The sequence below is a fragment of the Tauraco erythrolophus genome, chromosome 7, assembly GCF_009769465.1.
Source record: "Tauraco erythrolophus isolate bTauEry1 chromosome 7, bTauEry1.pri, whole genome shotgun sequence".
Lineage (NCBI taxonomy): Eukaryota > Metazoa > Chordata > Aves > Musophagiformes > Musophagidae > Tauraco > Tauraco erythrolophus.
This window is the reverse complement of record NC_141471.1, coordinates 63,735,522-63,754,185: the sequence shown is the minus strand read 5'-3', so window position 1 is coordinate 63,754,185 and position 18,664 is coordinate 63,735,522. Positions and strand designations below refer to the sequence as shown.

Below are 18,664 nucleotides of genomic sequence, written 5' to 3'. Positions count from 1 at the left end.
ATACAAACCCTATCACAAGACAATTAATTCACGCAGTAACAGCAGCACATTGCAGAACAACAGCATCAGATGCAATCAGAAAATGCCAAACTTTGGTCAACCCCTGATAAGAATACGAGGTAACAGCAGCTGAATCACATCTTCCACTTCTTCCCAACTTAGAACACAGCTACCAGACAAGTTAACCCCTTTCCCAGTACCAGGATTGGTCTCTGAGTGCAGATCAAGAACCCTAGGTCCGCCACTATTCCCTTGGGCAGGCAGGATTTCTCCCTTTTTAAACAAAAGGTAGCACACCACCACTTCCATCCTTCAGCTTTGCTACGGAAATCTAGTGCCTTGTTTTCCCATAAAGCTTTCGAGACCTTAATTTCATGACTGAAACTAAGTGAAAACTGTTGATTGATCAAAGGCATTACAAGGGAAAAGTTCAAAGCTCAAATCAAGGTAAAACTTCCTTCAACATCTAAATGGGAAATGTTACATAAGAAAGCTTTGAATTATTAAAGCCTGCTGCACCTTTTCAAGAACACAAGAACCACCATGTGTAACTCAAGCTTACTTCACTGTTTGTACATCAAAGATTCTTCACCTTCTTCTGTGAGAATATGTGCAATTAATGCAGCATTTTAGTACAGTGTTATGTTTCCTTTAAGTAATATTTTCTTTACAGCACCAGTGCCATAGAATGGTTTGGGTTGGAACGGACCTCAAAGACCATCCAGTTCCAAACCCCCTGCCATGGGCAGGGACACCCTCCACTACACCAGGTTGCCCAAAGCCTCATCATGAGCAGCATGGTAAAAACGCAGATTGAGGGATGTCTTAAAGCTGCAATCGAAGAAGAAAATTGTAGTGCTTCTCCTCTTCCTCTTTAAAACCCAAAGCAATACATAACCCACCTACAGAAGAGCTTATGAAGTGGACAGATTATAAGATGCAGATTTTGAATTTATGAAGTGGACAGATTATAAAGTGCGGATTTTGCGTATCCATCATCATCACCGAACTCAGCAGCGATAAAACTAAAACCTAAACCAATTAGAACCGGTGTCTGTAACGTTTATATTCCTCACCAGGACACATGGCACAAACTGCTCACTGAAGAACAAAATAGGCTTCAAAAAAAAACCCCAAACACCACACAACGCACACCAAGAAAAGGAGAATATCTGCTCCTTGCATTTCGGAATGCCGTTAAGAACTCCTGCTTCGGGCACCAGCTCCGGTGCCACATCTCGCTGCCGGGAGGCCGCCGGTACACCGGAGGAACGAGCCCGTTATCCTGCGCGATCCCGACCAAAGGTTTTGTCCCCGCCGCAGAGCGCACGGCTCCGCTGTCCGTAACGGAACCCCCCCCCCCCGCGGGGCGTGTAACGGAGCCGAAGCACCCGACGTGGGAGTTCCACCTTCACGGCGCGGAACATTCAACACGTACCCCCGCCCCCGCGGCGCGGCGGTTCGCCCCGGCCCGGCGCGCCCCGAGCGGACCCCCCCGAAGCGCTGCTCCAGGCGGGGGACGGGTGTCACGGGTCCCGCGGCCGCCCCTCAGCACCTCCCCGGAGCGGCCGCCGCCGCCCCGCCCGGCGGCACCGCGTCTTCCCCGCGCCGCGGCCCCTCCCGCCGAGCCGCCGCCGCGCTCGGCCAACAAAGGGACGAGCAGTCCCCGGGCTCCGCCGGCTTCGGACACCGGGGGGGGGGGGGGGGGGGGGTGCGCGGGGGGAAGGCGGCTCCGCCCCAGCCGGCCCCTCCGCCATGTTGTTGAAAGGAACCGACGGGGCCCCGCAGCCCCCCGCCGCTCTCCCCCCCCCCCCCCCCCCCCCCCCCCCCGCCCGCCCCCGGCACCACCTCGCCCGCTCCCCTTCCCTCCCCTCCCTCCTTCCCCCGGACACGCGCGCACTCACCGGCCGCCCCGGGGAAGAGCAGCGCGGCCACCGCCAGACACCGCAGGGCCCAGAGCCGCCGAGCGGCCGCGACCGCCATGGTCCGGTCCCGAAACCGTGAGGCCAGGGCGCGCGCGCGCCCGCGCGCCAGGATTCCGCCTCGCGACCCCCCCACCCCCCCCCGCCCCCGCCCCTCCCCTCCCGCCCGTGAGAGAGAGGAGAGAAGCGGAGGCGCGCGCCGCTCCGGCCGCCAATGTAACTGACGCGGCGGCGGCGCGCGATTGGCCGCTCCGCTCCCTCCCCGCCCCCCCCCCCCCCCCCCGGCAGCTGCGGAGAAGCCCCGACAACAACGGGCGGCGGAGGGCGCGCCCGAGGGGCGGGGCCGGGCCGGGCCGCGCCGTGATTGGCCGCTGGCTCGCGGCGCGCGGGCGGCGCCGGCAGCGCGGCTCGGTGAGGCGGCGGAGCGGCGGGAGCCGAGGGAGCGTCCCCGGCGTGCGGCGGAGGCGGCTCCCGCCAGCAGCGAGGCGGATCGTCCCGTCCCCGCTCCTCACCTTCCAGACCGGCGGGCCGCGAGGTGCGGGGCGGCGGCAGGAGTTGAGGTGTCTCGGGAGAGGGGGGGCAACGCCACCGCGGCCGAGGGGCGACTCGCGGAGCCCCGTCCGGGTGCGCGGATCCGCCGCGGAGAGCCCGCAGGTGGTAGCGCTGTGCGGGAAGACACCGGTTCCCGCCCCTCCGTGCCGCTCCCGTCTGACTTGGCAGCCGGAGGAGGCGATCGGGACTCGGGAGCGCGATTGCACAACCCAAACAGCCGCCTGAGGTTCTGCTGAATCTTACAGCCTCCGGCAACGAGGGTCCGCCCCGGAAAGAAAGCTGCCAGGGCTGAGAGCGTTACTTTTTATCCACGGCTTTATGCGCTTTGGCATGGGTGGCAGGGAAGGAGGAAAGGCGCTCGCCATCCCCCTCGGGACCAAGCGACCAGTCTCCCAGCAGTCACCCCGTTGCTCTGGGAATCCGTCCTCCTCCCTTCCCCCAGTCCTGGCTCTATTACCTGTGTCCAGATCCTGGATCAGGTCAGAGTCCCCCAAGTTCAGCATATGCTTTTATACTGCTGTTGTTGCTCGTTTTGCTTGCTGTGTCACCCCCCGGTCGTAGGACAAGTCACGTCGGTCACGGATGCTTTTCCACTTGTCACCTGCAGTCACTCGTGCGAGCTCTGTGTATCCTCTCTGCCAGATGGTGACTTCTCAGTTCATGGAAGTTCACAGTTCATACGCTGCTTCATACGGCAGCGACCTCCACGCTCCTCAGGGCCATGGTCGCTTCCACGTCACGCTGATCTCCTGTCTCCTTTCTACTTGCAGTTGTTCAGCCAGCACGAAAAAAATAAAAAGTCGTGTCTCTCCTACCGTACAGTTCACCTGGATAAGGAGCTTGATAATGTAACAGTTCAAAGGCAGGTAAATTTTTAGTAATTCATTCTCTTTCTTTCTGATCAGCATTATATACAAACCAACCTTAGTTAATATTTTCTCTTGCAAAATAGTATTTTAATGACAGATGTCCTTCCTGAGCAATGTCAGACCAAATGTCTGGATTTTATGGAGATTCGTGCCATAATGAACTACTGAAGTCGACAACACCAGGCAAACATGCTCTTAGTTATCCTGTGCAGAAATACATAAGAGCTCATCCTCAAGTAACATACCAGCATCAAAAAGAAACACCGAAGCACTGTTAAAATGACTCAGATCCCAAGGCACTCTTGAAATGACTCAAATCCCAAGGCATCTTTTAAATTCCCATAGAGCACTGAAACTGTAAGTTACGAAAATTATATGCCTGGGGGAAAAAAATATCCACTCTTCATTTCCCCATCACAGATCTTCTGGATTTAACGATGGGCCGCAGACAGTATCTCTGAAGGAAGGCAGGAAACAGGCAGCAGAGCACGGTGAAGGGTTTCTTTCACGATCCCGATCCACTCCTACGGGGAGCATTCCAAATTAGCGTTCCGAGTGGTGTTTGGCTGCTGGCCATAGGAGGAATAAAGTCAATCAGTAACTTGCAGGTAACAGCTCACCAGCTAAGATGGTTTCAGGTCACTCTCAAGCAGTGAACAGTGCCACCACAAAGTAAATATTTTTGCCAGGCCTCACCCTTCTTTGGTAACACGCATAGGGTGGAGACTGCTGAAGAAACACCTACGGTGGTTATGCCATCCCCTGTCCTGATCCCTGGGCACCTCTCCGTAATCTCGTGTACCACATCAGACTCCCACGCCAGGGTAAACCTGGGGCAGAAGCAGCAACTGCAAAGCTGCTGGCATGGATTCTGCGTGTGCGGAATCGCGCCTTGTCTTGCCGTGCTTCCAAAGTGTGATTCCAGATTCTTAGGGCTGCAGCTCCTGGTTGGAATTAAGGTGATGATGATACAGTCTCGTGATGTTAAAAGGGCTCCGGGAGAGAACTGGATCTCGTTCTTGTTGGAAGGTCACTGACCGTGGAGGTCAGTGCCTGCACGTTCCCCCGTTAGCTCTCCTTTGGTACTGCAGGATTCATCCCCAAGTTTTTCCATCGTCTTTTTCCCACTATTACTTCTGCAGTCAGTTCTCCTCTTCCAATATTTTGATGTTCCTGTTCCATTACATGAGCTTCCTACCTGCTTCTCGTGCAAGCAGGGGGTTTCCTGGTCAGGACTCTGTCTTTAGGAGGGTTATGTGAGAGGCACTTAAATTTCCTTGTTGAGTTGCACAGCAGTCCACGTTACGTATTCCATTTGATGATTAATAACACGTCTTTTTTTGCAGTACAAGATGGAGCAGTTAGATGAAAAATACAAAATACAAATGAAAGCCTGAGAAGATTTAACTCCTGGGTTTCTCCCCGTGTCTGCAAACAGTTGGATGCCAATCCAAAGAAAATGAGGAGGTCTTCTTTATAACTGCATCTGGTTACGTTCATCCCTAAATCTGCTAGTTAGGCAAATGAAGCTAAGTCAGACCGTGGCACAGTCGGCAAACAGTTTTCCAAGATATGCCTTTCTGTAAAATGGTGTTTTATTCAGGAAGAAAATAACTCTTCTGTGATTTCAGATTTTTGCAGATAATTGCTTGGCCTTTTTTCTGCCAAAATAACATGAAAAAAACAATTTCGCTGTACAAATCTGCCAGGTTCAACAGAAGGCAACTCCTCACCGTTGTATGTTTATCATGTTTTAACTGGATGTATTAAACTTTGTCCTTTGGCATTCCGTGTGAGGGAATCCTTCAAACCACTTCTTACCTACTTTAATACGTCTTTGTTTTGACAGTGCTTACTGGGAATGGAAATACTGTAGTGGAAATAGAAGAATAGGCAAGAAAAACATTTTGCCTATCCTCATTTATGTAATAAATTAATGAATTTCCACCGTTCCGGTTATAGAAAGATGCAACAAATTTCATCATTTTTTAAATGCATGATAGACCACAAAGAGAGACAACATAGAACCCCCAAGTTATCTGCCTTTATGAGATCTGTTTAGATCAGCAAAACGGGTGATTAAAATTTTTAAAGTTTTAAATTTTAAATTTTTAATTTTTAAAAAAAAACCCTTGCTTTTCAGATTGAGTAAAGCAAGTTGTTATACAGGGAATGTCTGCCATTTAAACACAGCTTAATTTCTTGCTTCTGGACTAGAAGACGAGGTTTTTACACACATGCAGCATCCACAGGGAGAGAGGATGACAGAATTAATCCTCACTTAGTGCGCGTTTTATATCGTGCAAGAATTATTGCCAGTTTTTGAGCGTTTCTTACTCTTGCTTTCTGGAAGGTGGAAAGCAAAATATTTGCAACTGCACCGAAGGTTCAAACAGAATTCTGTACTGCAAAAAACCCACATACTAAGAAGCTACACAGGGCATTCAAATACAATCAGTTTTGAAAAGGGACAAATGCTGAGATAGAAAAATAAACAAAACAAATTGTTCTATAAATCAGTCTTTGACCACGATCAAAGATATGAATGTTCTTGCATTATAAGCTCATTTACTTAGGAAAACAGGCACTAATAAATGCAAATTTTTTAGCTTTTAAAGCAAAAATCTATGGAAGCATGGTTGGAAATATTAATGGTGACCACGAAAAGCTTTATTAGTCTTTCAGTGTAAGAGATGCTGGATCAGGGTAGTAAAGAATTCTAATGAATCTTTCTCAGCAGGAAAATACGTATGACTCGTGCTAGAGCAAGAGGAAATAAAGGTGTTGCAAAACTTCATTTGCAGTTTTTAGAGTTTTCTCTCCATGGTAATTAGCTAAATTTTCTGTGTTTTTTTTTAAGAACATCACGATATTTACAGATTACATTCGCCAAGGAACTCAGCAAGAGGAGGAATGCTGAATGTGCAATGTTTAACAAAACGGAATAAGCTGTTTTCAAACAAAACCCCACCTAAAAGCACAAACATCCCCCAGTCCTCAGTTTTCCCGAGCAGTTTTGCTCAAACCAGGAGAGAAAGGAACCCAGTGCTTATTAGTGTGCCATTCTCATAAGCACCCAACTGAGAACGTGCAGCCAAGATCTGTGCTCTTGCTAAACCAGACAAGCACAAGAAAACTCTTTTTTGAAGTCGCTGCTTTATAAAACACTCAGACTTACTCATTTCATAAACATCGCCTGATTTGCCTCATCAGTGCCTCCAAAAGTAAGCACGGTGAGATCTCAGTTCCTCAAAGCCCAGTTCATCAGCTCCAGTAGCAGGAGGCTGGTTAACACTCGAGACGTACGAAACCCTTTTCGCTTTCCATCCTGTATCTGTGAAGCACACCGGCCCCGTGTCTCGGAGGTGGGAGGTGAGCGGCCCAGCAGACACCGCTGCTCCGGCCGACGCTCTCCTGCCCACCCAGCTGCCGGTCTGTGGGTGCCGTACAGGGGTGTGTGTTCTCACTCTGTGCTTCAGCAGATCTCCTGCTGCCGTTAAACCCCTCGAGCTCAGCGTTCCCTTTCAGCTCGTAGAGTCCGTCAGCTGCCGAGCGCCTTTCCTACATGTGCGATACCCAACTTGATTGGAAATGCATGCAAAGAGAGGAGTGTTGGCTGTAAAGCTCCTTAAAGAGAGGTCTGATTTGTGCTGAAAGCAGGGAAGAAGTCTTTGGGAAGAAATCTTTCAGAAGAAGTCTTTGGGAAGAAGTCTTTGGGAGGAAGTCTATGGGAAGAAGTCTTTCAGAAGAAGTCTTTGGGAAGAAGTCTTTGGGAGGAAGTCTATGGGAAGAAGTCTTTCAGAAGAAGTCTTTGGGAAGAAGTCTATAGTCCAAGACCTGTTGCTAAACACTAAGCCCATGGGTTGGCTTAGGGAGGGGTTGCCAGAAGGAAAGAGGCTGACACCAAGGAGGCCTGGCAATGACTTTAAGCTGGCTGTCATTATCCGTGTGAAGGCCCTATATTGCTACAGCCACCCTGAAATGGCAGGAGTACCTCACCTGGGACTACAGTGATGGAGATGCATCCAAGTCACGTGCCTCTAATTAAGAAAGGATACTTTTTCCCTATGGAAGTACAGCTTTTACCTTTAGCACTACTCCTCGTGCCAAGCTGGTGGGGCAAGTCATAATTTATATCATTCTGCTTGTCAAGAAGGGTCAGTTTCCTGCTACACCGAAACCAGTTTTGAGACTGGACTGGGTTTAGACTCGAGAGGGATGGAGCAGCGTGTGTAACTCACCAGAAGCTAATGGCTCTCCAGGAATGCACAGATCACAAGGTTTTCCTCGTGTAGACCTCTGCGTGGCCATCAGCCGGTAGGCATCCTGTGGGTTAGACAAACTTGGCTTCTTCTTCCATGGAATTAGGGCTCGTTGCAGACAAGCAATTTCTTAGGAAGTGGGTATTGTGGTGATAAGCTGCTAAGACCCCGAAGTGTTAGATTTGGGGATCTAGAAGCCAGCTTGGGTTAGATATCAGTCATCCTTAAAAAAGAAATCAGTTTTTTAATAAAACTTTCACACTGTCATTAAAATAACATAATAAACATAGTGTAAACCTACAATAAAAAAAAAAAAAAAGAAAAAATACCACACCTCAGTAATGATGAATTCCTGCCAGTGATTTATTGACCCTGCAAATCGGGAATGAGGGGAGGTGGCTTGTTTGCTGCGGCATTTCTAGACTTGCTCCGTATTCCCCATCCACTCCCATCCTTCCGAGCCTGTGGCTGTGCATTGCCTGAAGTGATGACGTCATACTTTCCATCACGGCTCAGGTTCTGCCTCGTTCTTTCAAAATCCGGTTTCTGTGGTCTCTCTTAGCAGTGTTTTCCGTGAGTTTTCATGTGTTTGTTTGCAAACAACAGCTAGAGTTCACTCTGCTCCGAGTAGTCCGAGAAAGTTATATGGAGGTTTTCTGTAGTGTGTTCTAAAATGATGGTTTTTCCCTTTAAATCAGGTAACAGAGTTCATACCTACTCAGGAATAAAAATTTAAAAAGAAGAATAGACTAAAGATCTGTTTGAATAAAATGACAAATTGTTGAGTGAAAAGAGAGATGGTGGAAATCAATTGCTGAACTTTGTTCTTTACCGGTTCTTGAGCAATTAATTTTCTAACTTTTCTCCAAGAATCCATTATGTCACTTGGAAATGGAGAAATAAGCAAGGACTTAAATGACTTTTCTCACTGGACATGGACAAAAATAATAATTCATGCTGGTTTAATTTCTGAGTTAGTATGGGAATCCTCCTGAAAAACATGTACTGGTTGCAAATAATAAGAACTTACTTCATTCTGTTTCTTCACAGAGATAATGTTCCATCAGCCATATCCCTTCAGTGCAATGCCAAAGGCTGACTTTTATCCAAGGAGTCTTGCTAGACTGGATACTAGACTGCTGAAGAGACTGTCTCTTGAGAATTTAAGAATGTAGCAAGAATGCTGGGACTAAAATACCACAAGCCAAAAGCACGAGGCTGGAAGAAGACAGCGAGGATGAAAAAGAAGGGAGAGACTATGGAGATGGTGGAGGCTCTCCAGTTCTTCTGGGAAAGGCTGGGGATGCGCACAACTGTTTCATATCTTGAAAAATCGTTTCATCTGTACCACAAACCACTTTGAAGGATGCATTTTTAAATGGTGACCTTATTAAACAGATTCTGAAGCAGGATTGGTTGGTTTGTTTGTTTTGTTTTGAGGCAGTAACAACTGCAATATCCTCACACAAGAAATCCAATGTTCTTATTACTGAGTCTGGAATGTTTCGCTGGTAGAGAGTAACCGTTCCTTCTTTTGCTTTCTGTTCTGTCTTCAGGCACTTCGCTGGGTTGGGTCTTCGTTTTCAAAGTGAGTTTGTTGACCACCGATTACTGAGGCCCTAATAACTGTGTACAAAACCAGACTAAGCAAATATTTAGTTCCCGTGTGTTTGGATATGGAAATACTCCTGTCTGTGTACGTTTTTGGTGTGAAAGACTAAGGATTACATTACAATGTGCATTCTTGGGAATGTCTGGTGATGTGTCATCGTAGTCCTCAACACAAGAAGGACATGGAGCTGCTGGAGCGGGTCCAGAGGAGGCCACGAAGATGCTCCGAGGGCTGGAGCACCTCTGCTCTGGAGACAGGCTGAGAGAGTTGGGGCTGTTCAGCCTGGAGAAGAGAAGGCTCCGGGGTGATCTTATTGCAGCCTTCCAGTACCTAAAGGGGCTACAGGAAAGCTGGAGAGGGACTTTGGACAAGGGTGTGTAGTGACAGGACAAGGGGTGATGGATTTAAACTGAAAGAGGGGAGATTTAGATCAGATAGAAGGAAGAAATTCTTCCCTCTGAGGGTGGTGAGGCACTGGCACAGGTTGCCCAGAGAAGCTGTGGCTGCCCCATCCCTGGAAGTGTTCAAGGCCAGGTTGGATGAGGCTTTGGGCAACCTGGTGTAGTGGAGGGTGTCCCTGCCCATGGCAGGGGGGTTGAATGAGAAGATCTTTGAGGTCCCTTCCAACCCAAACCCTTCTGTGATTCCATGATTCTATGATTCTAGCTGACCTGAGCCCTGTCTCAGGACAGGGAGGAGAACGGGCTCGCCCGGGGACAAATCGATTTAGTTTGTTAACAGTTACTTGAGAAGATAAGAAGGAGCAAAGGCAGATCTTAAAGCCACCTCCCCTCGAGATGTTTGTGCCCCTGTTCGTGAGCGGCTCGCGGATCCCCTGTGGTGCTCACCGGGATGGTAAAGCTGCGCTGTGCCACGCAGAGCTGGGCGGTGAGCGCTGCCATCTGGCTGCGGGCGGTCCAGCTAGCGAAGCCCAACGGATGCAGCCAGCGGCCCTTGCTGCAACCGGGTCTTTTTGCTACTAGAACAGATGCCAGACTCTGGACACGCAGCATTCCCCAACTTCACAGCTAGCTCTGCGTTCCTCCAGCAAAATTAACTGGGTGCCACGTTCCAGGGGGCAGCGTACAACTCACCAGCCTGTTTCAGCCTAATTAATTACCTCCATTCATCACTGAACAGGTTAGGTTCAAATTTAAGTGACTGTGCCAGAAGGAAAATGTAAATAAAATAAAATAATCCCACGTTAGTACATCATACAGTGAGGAACCCAAAACTGCTGGAACTGGACCTCAGTGTAGGACTGGTGTCTCAGCTTATTAACATGGAAAGGCACGTGATGTGAGCAGAAAATATCAGAGAGTTTCAAAAATGGTATGTCCTGAAGCAGAAAACACCTCCATCCTGTCAATATTAATGGGCAAACGTGTCTCTCTGTTTCAGCGGTGGTGCTGCCGTGGAGTGCCAGCCTCCGGCATCTCCATCTGGGAATGCACATCCATTGGTTTGCCGCTCTTCCCCGAATGCCCTTCGGTTTGACGATACCTTTTTGGTAAGACGATACCTGTACCTGAAGGTTCTGGGGACCATCATGCTTCTGTGGCAGGTTCCAACCCACTGGCAGGAGCAGATAACAGTACTGGACTTTGGAAGCTGAGAATCCACTTCTGGTCTCTGAAACGGACCAGTTTTCACAGACGACGGAACAGTGAGTGCTGGAGCCATTCCTTGCTATGACAACTCATGAGGAACTGCACCTACAAGCTGGGGCATATCACATCGATTAACTTATTTTTACACTTCTGATAGTGAATTTTAACTGCTGGGAAACCATGTGGGGAACATCACAAGCCACGAAACGGGAAATGCAAGAGGAAGTTGACACTAAGAAGTAAATAGTTCTGTTAAAGTCTGAGAGGATGTTTAAATTTCTTTGCACTGCCATCATCACAAGCATTTCCTATTCCCGAAATCAAGAGGGGTCACTAATCGAAACTGAAATTAAAGAGACACTATCCAAACTTGGCCTCTGTCTCGCGTCTGGTTAAATCAAGGTTCTAGTTAACCTACAGATCCCAGAACTTCTGCAGCAGCAGTGCTGAAAATGCTTTCATCACACCCGTCCAACCAAACCGCCCATTGTCAGTGGTGTTCAAAGGTGACCATTGTCAAAAAATCAGGAGAAATGCGTCACTTCCTAACTTAAAGATGGGACAAAATTAAGGGAAAAATGAGCATTTCTAATGAATGTCAGGAAAACATCCATCATGGCACTGGATTATTCTGCCAACAAGATACTGGAAATGATGGTAGTAACAATATAGACATTTGATGTAATGAAGACCAGAAGATGGGAAAGGAAAAGCCTTCATTGGAAAGGAGATATTTTCAGTTTAAGTAACTAGTCATGTGATTAATTTTCTCTCAGTTAAGGAATGTATTACAGGACAGAAAACGAAGAGCTCAATAAATGCTCAATATTCACTAGGGCAAAGATTAGAGTTAGATTGTCTCTGAGTACCATTCTGTTGAGTTTTATAGAACTTTAAAAAGTTTTATTTATAGCTTTTGTAGCTATTGTTGAAGTCTTTAGAAGTCCAGTCTATTGTGCTCTTAGTTTTCAGACAGATTTTCTTGAAAAGCTGAATGCTTTATCTTTTCCCAGGACAGTTTTTCCTAGATCTTTGCTAGAAGTCAGAGAACCGTGTAAGAATGACCTTTTGAAGACTGGCTGTGGTGTTTTTTTTAATACAGTTTTAGTTTCTAATTGAATCAACTCTCGCAAACGGATCGGCCTACAAACACGCCCGAGTTGGTTTGTCCTGTTAGCCTGGCTGAGGAGGAAAGCTTCATGGCACTCATGGGGTTATCCTGCAGGTGAGATAAAATGAGTTATGTTTAAAACTTGTGCTCACATTTACACCATCCCTGCCTTACTGAGTGCCCAGAATGAGCAGAGCCCACTCAGTGAGCAGCTCTCCAAGAGTTTTTCCTTCTCCCAGCTCCATCGGTGGTCTACCCATGAGTGCCGTACTCCAGCAACACAAGCGACCACCACCGTGCCCGACGCCTGTGGCTGTGTGCTTCGGCCCTCTCTTTGGCCAACACCTGCCCATGTCTCATCCTACAGGAGCCACATCGAAGAGCTAAATCGGCGAGGAACAAGTATCCTTTGCAGGGTGGTTTTTGATCTGCTGTGCTCCCTGTGGGGCTTCGTGATAACGAGGGCGGGCACAAGGGAGAAGGTGGGATGTGGAGCACAAAGGTGTTTGCATCGGGTTCAAGTGACTTAGGTAAATTTTAGCTCTCATGGAATTGCATGTCCATCTACTCCGCACTGTTTGTTACCTACTCTAAAACGGATCCATTTCTACGGAGCTTTTCGGCCACGAGTGAATCGGGAACAGAATCCAGCTCCTTTGGCCACTGTTAGAGACATGAGATCACCCTTTCTCTTTGGCCACACCATGCCTTAGTCATTGCAGCGTTTGTAAGATACGAAGCTGGAGTTTTCCAGGCAGCCTTACACGTGATGAACAATCCTAGTCTGTTCTCTGGACACCGCTGTCCTGTGAGCAAAAGGAGGAAGAAGTGGTGTGAGAAGGAAACCACCGTAAACCACTTGGGCCTAAAATGCAGTGTGTGTTTGAACATTGCTACCAAAACCTGTAAAGGCACAACTGAGTCTCAGCAAGGTCCTGTCCTGTTCTGTGCTCTTCTAACTTTGTGCTGTGCGCACGTCTCTGTATGCTTCTGAGTTGGCTTTCATGGGGGAGTCACAGCTGTTCCTGGGCACTACTGAGAGTAATGAAAGATACTGACTACTTCTCCCAGAGTCACAGAAGGGTTTGGGTTGGAAAGGACCTCAAAGACCATCCAGTTCCAACCCCCCTGCCATGGGCAGGGACACCCTCCACTACACCAGGTTGCCCAAAGCCTCATCCATCCTGGCCTTGAACACTTCCAGGGATGGGGCATCTACAACTTCTCTGGGCAACCTGTGCCAGTGCCTCACCACCCTCAGAGGGAAGAATTTCTTCTTTAGATTCCATCAAAATCTGCCCTCTTTCAGTTTAAATCCATTGCCCCTTGTCCTATCACTACACACCCTTGTCCAAAGCCCCTCTCCAGCTTTCCTGTAGCCCCCTTTAGGTACTGGAAGGCTGCTATAAGATCACCCCAGAGCCTTCTCTTCTCCAGGCTGAACAGACCCAACTCTCCCAGCCTGACTCCCTGCTGACAAGCAACTGGCTTTTTTTTCAAGAAAGACACTGTGATTCAGTGACTTTGACAGAACGAGTAGCTCATTATCTGTCGTCATGTGGCACAACTGAGCACAGGACTTTGCTAGTGTGTGCCTGAGGCTTGCAGTGTCCTGCCATACCTCATCAACAGCCAGGTTGGGAGGGTTGACTCTACTTTTTTCCAGGAAAAAAAAAAGTGGACATTAGGAGGTGACTGTGTTAGATGCAACTAACTTCTCTTGCTTCTCTCCTGCAACCTTTTATTTGTAAAAACAAGCCTTATATATCAGGAGATATATTTTGAGAGGCCCAGGTCAGAACAGATTGCTGACTTCGGTGACAATTATCTCTGCCCATCAACTAGATACTCTCCTGCCCCAAGGGAAAAGTATCACAGCACGTGCACACGTGCTTCTTGCCTTCTAAAATGGAGATATGGACATCTGAGCACACTGGTGCACCTCCAGTTCCTCTGCCTGCAATTTGAGAAGGTCTGACTTTGCCGTCAGCTTGGCTGTGCTTTGAGCAGGGAGCTGGATTAGATGACCTTCTGAGATCACTTCCAATCTAAATTATTCTACCATTCTAAGACGTATTGAACTACAGGGAAGCGGGGAGAAAGAGACTGAATATACATTCAGTCTATGAATCTCAATGAGCTCTGGCTATTAATAAGTATTATTTTTTTACTTTTGAGTAACAGTCTGCATGTCCATTTCTAATTCATGTGGATTAATGCATGGCATCAGCTTTGGCTAGATCTGAACCCTTTGCACAAACACCAGTCTTATGTCTGCTCTTTTGATTTCTCTAAGCTGTAGTTGGATGAAGATGGAGGCATACTGCAGCCTCGAGGCAAGCGTAGAGTCTTGCATTTGGGTAAGAACAACCCCATGTACCAGTACAAGTTGGGGATTGAACTGCTGGGGAACAGCACAGGGGAAAGGGACCTGGGGGTGCTGGTGGACAGCAGGATGGCCATGAGCCAGCAATGTGCCCTCGTGGCCAAGAAGGCCAATGGCATCCTGGGGTGTATTAGAAGGGGTGTGGTGAGTAGGTCGAGAGAGGTTCTCCTCCCCCTCTACTCTGCCCTGGTGAGGCCGCATCTGGAATATTGTGTCCAGTTCTGGGCCCCTCAGTTCAAGAAGGACAAGGAACTGCTGGAGAGAGTCCAGCGCAGGGCCACAAAGATGATGAAGGGAGTGGAGCATCTCCCTTCTGAGGAATTGGCTCAATGGCCGCACTCAGAGAGTAGTGGTCAACGGGTCGATGTCCAAGTGGAGACCGGTCATGAGTGGCATCCCTCAGGGGTCCGTGTTGGGCCCGGCCCTCTTCAACATCTTTGTCGGTGACGTGGACAGTGGCATGGAGTGCACCCTCAGCAAGTTCGCCGATGACACCAAGCTGTGTGGTGCCGTCGACACGCTGGAAGGGAGGGATGCCATCCAGAGGGACCTCGACAGGCTGGAGAGGTGGGCCTGTGTCAGCCTCATGAAGTTCAACCAGGCCAAATGCAAGGTCCTACATCTGGGTCGTGGCAATCCCAGGCACAAATACAGACTGGGTGGTGAATGGATCGAGAGCAGCCCTGAGGAGAAGGACTTGGGAGTACTGGTGGACGAGAAGCTCAATATGAGCCGGCAATGTGCTCTTGCGGCCCAGAAGGCCAACCGCGTCCTGGGCTGCATCAAGAGGAGCGTGGCCAGCAGGTTGAGGGAGGTGATTCTCCCCCTCTACTCTGCCCTCGTGAGACCTCATCTGGAGTATTGCGTCCAGTTCTGGAGCCCCCAACATAAGAAGGACATGGACCAGTTGGAGAGGGTCCAGAGGAGGGCCACGAAGATGATAAGAGGGCTGGAGCACCTTTCCTATGAGGACAGGCTGAAAGAGTTGGGGCTGTTCAGCCTGGAGAAGAGGAGGCTCCGGGGTGACCTTATAGCGGTCTTCCAGTACCTCAAGGGGGCCTACAGGAAAGATGGGGAGAGGCTGTTCAGGAGGGCCTGTTGTGATAGGACAAGGGGTAATGGTTTTAAAATAGAGGGAGGTAGATTCAGATTGGATATTAGGAAAAAATTTTTTACCATGAGAGTTGTGGAACACTGGAACAGGTTGCCCAGAGAGGTGGTGGATGCTCTATCCCTGGAGATGTTCAAGGTCAGGTTGGACGAGGCCCTGAGCAACCTGATCTAGTTGGAGATATCCCTGTTCCTTGCAGGGGGGTTGGACTAGATTATGGCACCAATCATTCTTACCCAGCTGGATTGAGTTGAAGACAATGAACTAATTACTACTCAACTCAAGGTACCTATCCTGCCTACAAGAGGCAGGCCATTTCCTCCTGGCTGCGGAGGATGCAACAGCGTCCTTGGTGCCGCAGCCCAGGCTGGTGAGCAACAACTGGTGACCCCGACGTGATACGTCCTTGAGACCCTGGGAAGCCCCGACTCCCTCGCCGAGCCGAGAGCCCGAGCCAAAGGAGCCCGAGCCAAAAGAGCCGGAGCCAGCGCCGGAGCCGGGAGCTCGAGCGAGAATCCTTCGGAGAAGAAGGTAAAGCCGCAAGCCCCGACGTGGTATTCGCGGGAGGGAAGCGTGCTGGAGTTGGATGAATGGGCCGGGTCTCTGCTCACCCATAAAGCCTTTGTGAAAACAAAAAATGGTAAAACAAAAAGGGGGAATTATGGCATCCAGTCATTCTTACCCAGCTGGACCGACTTGAGATAATGAACTACTAATTACTACTCAACTCAAGGTACCTATCCTGCCTACAAGAGGCAGGCCATTTCCTCCTGGCTGCGGAAGATGCAACAGCGTCCTTGGTGCCGCAGCCCAGGCTGGTGAGCGACACTAGATGACCTTTGAAGGTCCCTTCCAGCCCTAACCATTCTATGATTCTATGAAAGGCTGAGGGAGCTGGGTCTCTTTAGCTTGGAGGAGACTGAGGGGGGACCTCATTCATGTTTATAAATATGTAAAGGGTGACTGCGATGAGGATGGAGCCAGGCTCTTCTCACTGGCATCCAACGATAGGACAAAGGGAAATGGATATAAGCTGGAACACAGGAGGTTCCGCTTAAAAATGAGGAAGAACTTCTTCCCAGTAAGGGGAACAGAACACTGGAACAGGCTGCCCAGAGAGGCTGTGGAGTCTCCTTCTCTGGAGGTGTTCCAAACCCGCCTGGACGCGTTCTTGTGTGATCTGATCTAGGTGGTCCTGCTCCGGCAGGGGGATTGGACTAGATGATCCTTTGAGGTCCCTTCCAATCCTTGACATTCTGGGATTCTGTGACACTTGTAAACAAGCCCCTCAGTGCTTAAGCTTTGTCAGTGGTGTATGTTTGAGTTACTCAGATCAGCTCTGCCGAAGCCAGTTTTAGCGTACCCTTACAACTGTTCTCCAATTTGCTTCTGTACAGTGGTTTTGGCTTTGGATATCCTGACAACGGAGGCAAAGAGTCTCTGGATTTGTTTGAGAGACTTTGACTTGTGAGCATATGATGACAAGACTGCCATGTCCTCCCAACATGGGCTGCTTCTGAATCCTAGCTGCTTGAGATAAAGAACAAAAAATGTCTGAACATTTGTGGCTTAAGAAGGACTTTGCAATAACGACAGAGAAACTTTGCCAAGTAGTGGGGTGGGAAAAAGCTGCTGAGAGCGAGTCAGGGCCTTACTCTGTAGGCAGAACTAATGGCAATGAAAGACACGTTAATGAAAGTGTGCTGTAGAGAGCATCCTGCTCACAGGTGTACCCTGGGGACTTCCCCAGCCCTAGGGACTCGTGAAGGCTCAGAGCCCACAGAGGTACACCTTCTTGGAAGGAAAACATGGACTTGAAAATAACGGGAGCAACAAGTTGGAAATTGCTGCTGAGCTTTGATGGAGCTGATGAGCAATTCCCAACTCAGCTGCAAAAAGGAAATCTAATACGACTTTCGGCCGTGGATTTGGTCAACGTCACAATGAGAATTTAGCAAAGTCGTGAGTTCGAACACCCCACTCATCCATCCCACCCTAACGCGGTGCACGATCGAGGGATCGTGATGCCTGACCCAGCAGGTGCTGGAGGAAAGGACATGGGCAAGTGTCTCGTGTTGCCCTGTTTGTTTGCTGATGTCAGACGTTATGGTACGGGTTCTCCGTTGTACGGGATGACTGCACCAGGGCCCTTCCTCTCTCACAGGCTGGAAACTGCCCAGCTGTGTGAACAGGCACTCCGTGCCCGCGCCAAGGTGCTCAGCACCCTCTTTAATCAGGTGAGGACAACAGGATGGCACAATACCTCTATGTACAGCACGAAAGCATTTCTGCAGGGTACTGATGGCTTTAGGAGGGTTCCCTGACGGAATGCAGCCACCACACACGGACTATATGGATGGGTGTTTGCAGCAGGGTTGTATGTTGAGGCAAACAGCCATAAAAGATGTGCTGGTGAGTGTCCCATGAGTATCAGACATGCGTGTCCTGCAGTCCCTTGACAGGCTTTTTTTTCTTTTCTTTCACGTTAAGCACCACCTTAATTAAAATTAGTTTGTCATTATTTTTAAAGGAGAACTGATTGTTTTGCAGAAGTGCAAACCCCACCGAGGATTCTTCTTGATTTAGAGGAAGTTGCTGTTGTTACAGCTGGCCCTTATAATTCATATAAAGACGAATCTATCAGCTTGATGTCTAGAAATACTCATTCCAATAGCTGAAATGTATCTGCTGTATTTTATTCATCAGCAAGCCCTGGAGTTCTGATGGTTCATAAGAATTTCATCTCCTCTGTACTTATAGTGAATTAACTTCTTCCTTTTAAAGTGCATTGAAGCTTCAAAATAAATGGATGTTTTCAGCGAAAGTCTTCCTCTTAGAGACAGCAGGATCTTATTTGACACGAAGGAGGGCCACGAAGATGATAAGAGGGCTGGAGCACCTTTCCTATGAGGACAGGCTGAAAGAGTTGGGGCTGTTCAGCCTGGAGAAGAGGAGGCTCTGGGGTGACCTTATAGTGGTCTTCCAGTACCTCAAGGGGGCCTACAAGAAAGATGGGGAGAGGCTGTTCAGGAGGGCCTGTTGTGATAGGACAAGGGGTAATGGTTTTAAAATAGAGGGAGGTAGATTCAGGTTGGATAGTAGGAAAAAATTTTTTACCATGAGAGTTGTAGAACACTGGAACAGGTTGCCCAGAGAGGTGGTGGATGCTCCATCCCTGGAGACGTTCAAGGCCCGGTTGGATGAGGCCCTGAGCAACCTGATCTAGTTG

At 48.9% G+C, this 18,664-nt stretch overlaps 1 protein-coding gene across 1 annotated transcript in view; it reads right to left on the bottom strand.

Annotated features, from left to right (window-relative positions):
* The window catches only part of TGFBR1 (transforming growth factor beta receptor 1), a 33,019-nt gene extending 31,036 nt beyond the window's left edge, over nucleotides 1–1,983 (bottom strand). The window contains exon 1 of the mRNA XM_086615087.1: nucleotides 1,905–1,983. Within this exon, the coding sequence (XP_086471213.1) occupies nucleotides 1,905–1,983 (79 nt within the window). The remainder of the gene's footprint in view (nucleotides 1–1,904) is intronic.
* Nucleotides 1,984–18,664: the final 16,681 nt, after the last annotated feature.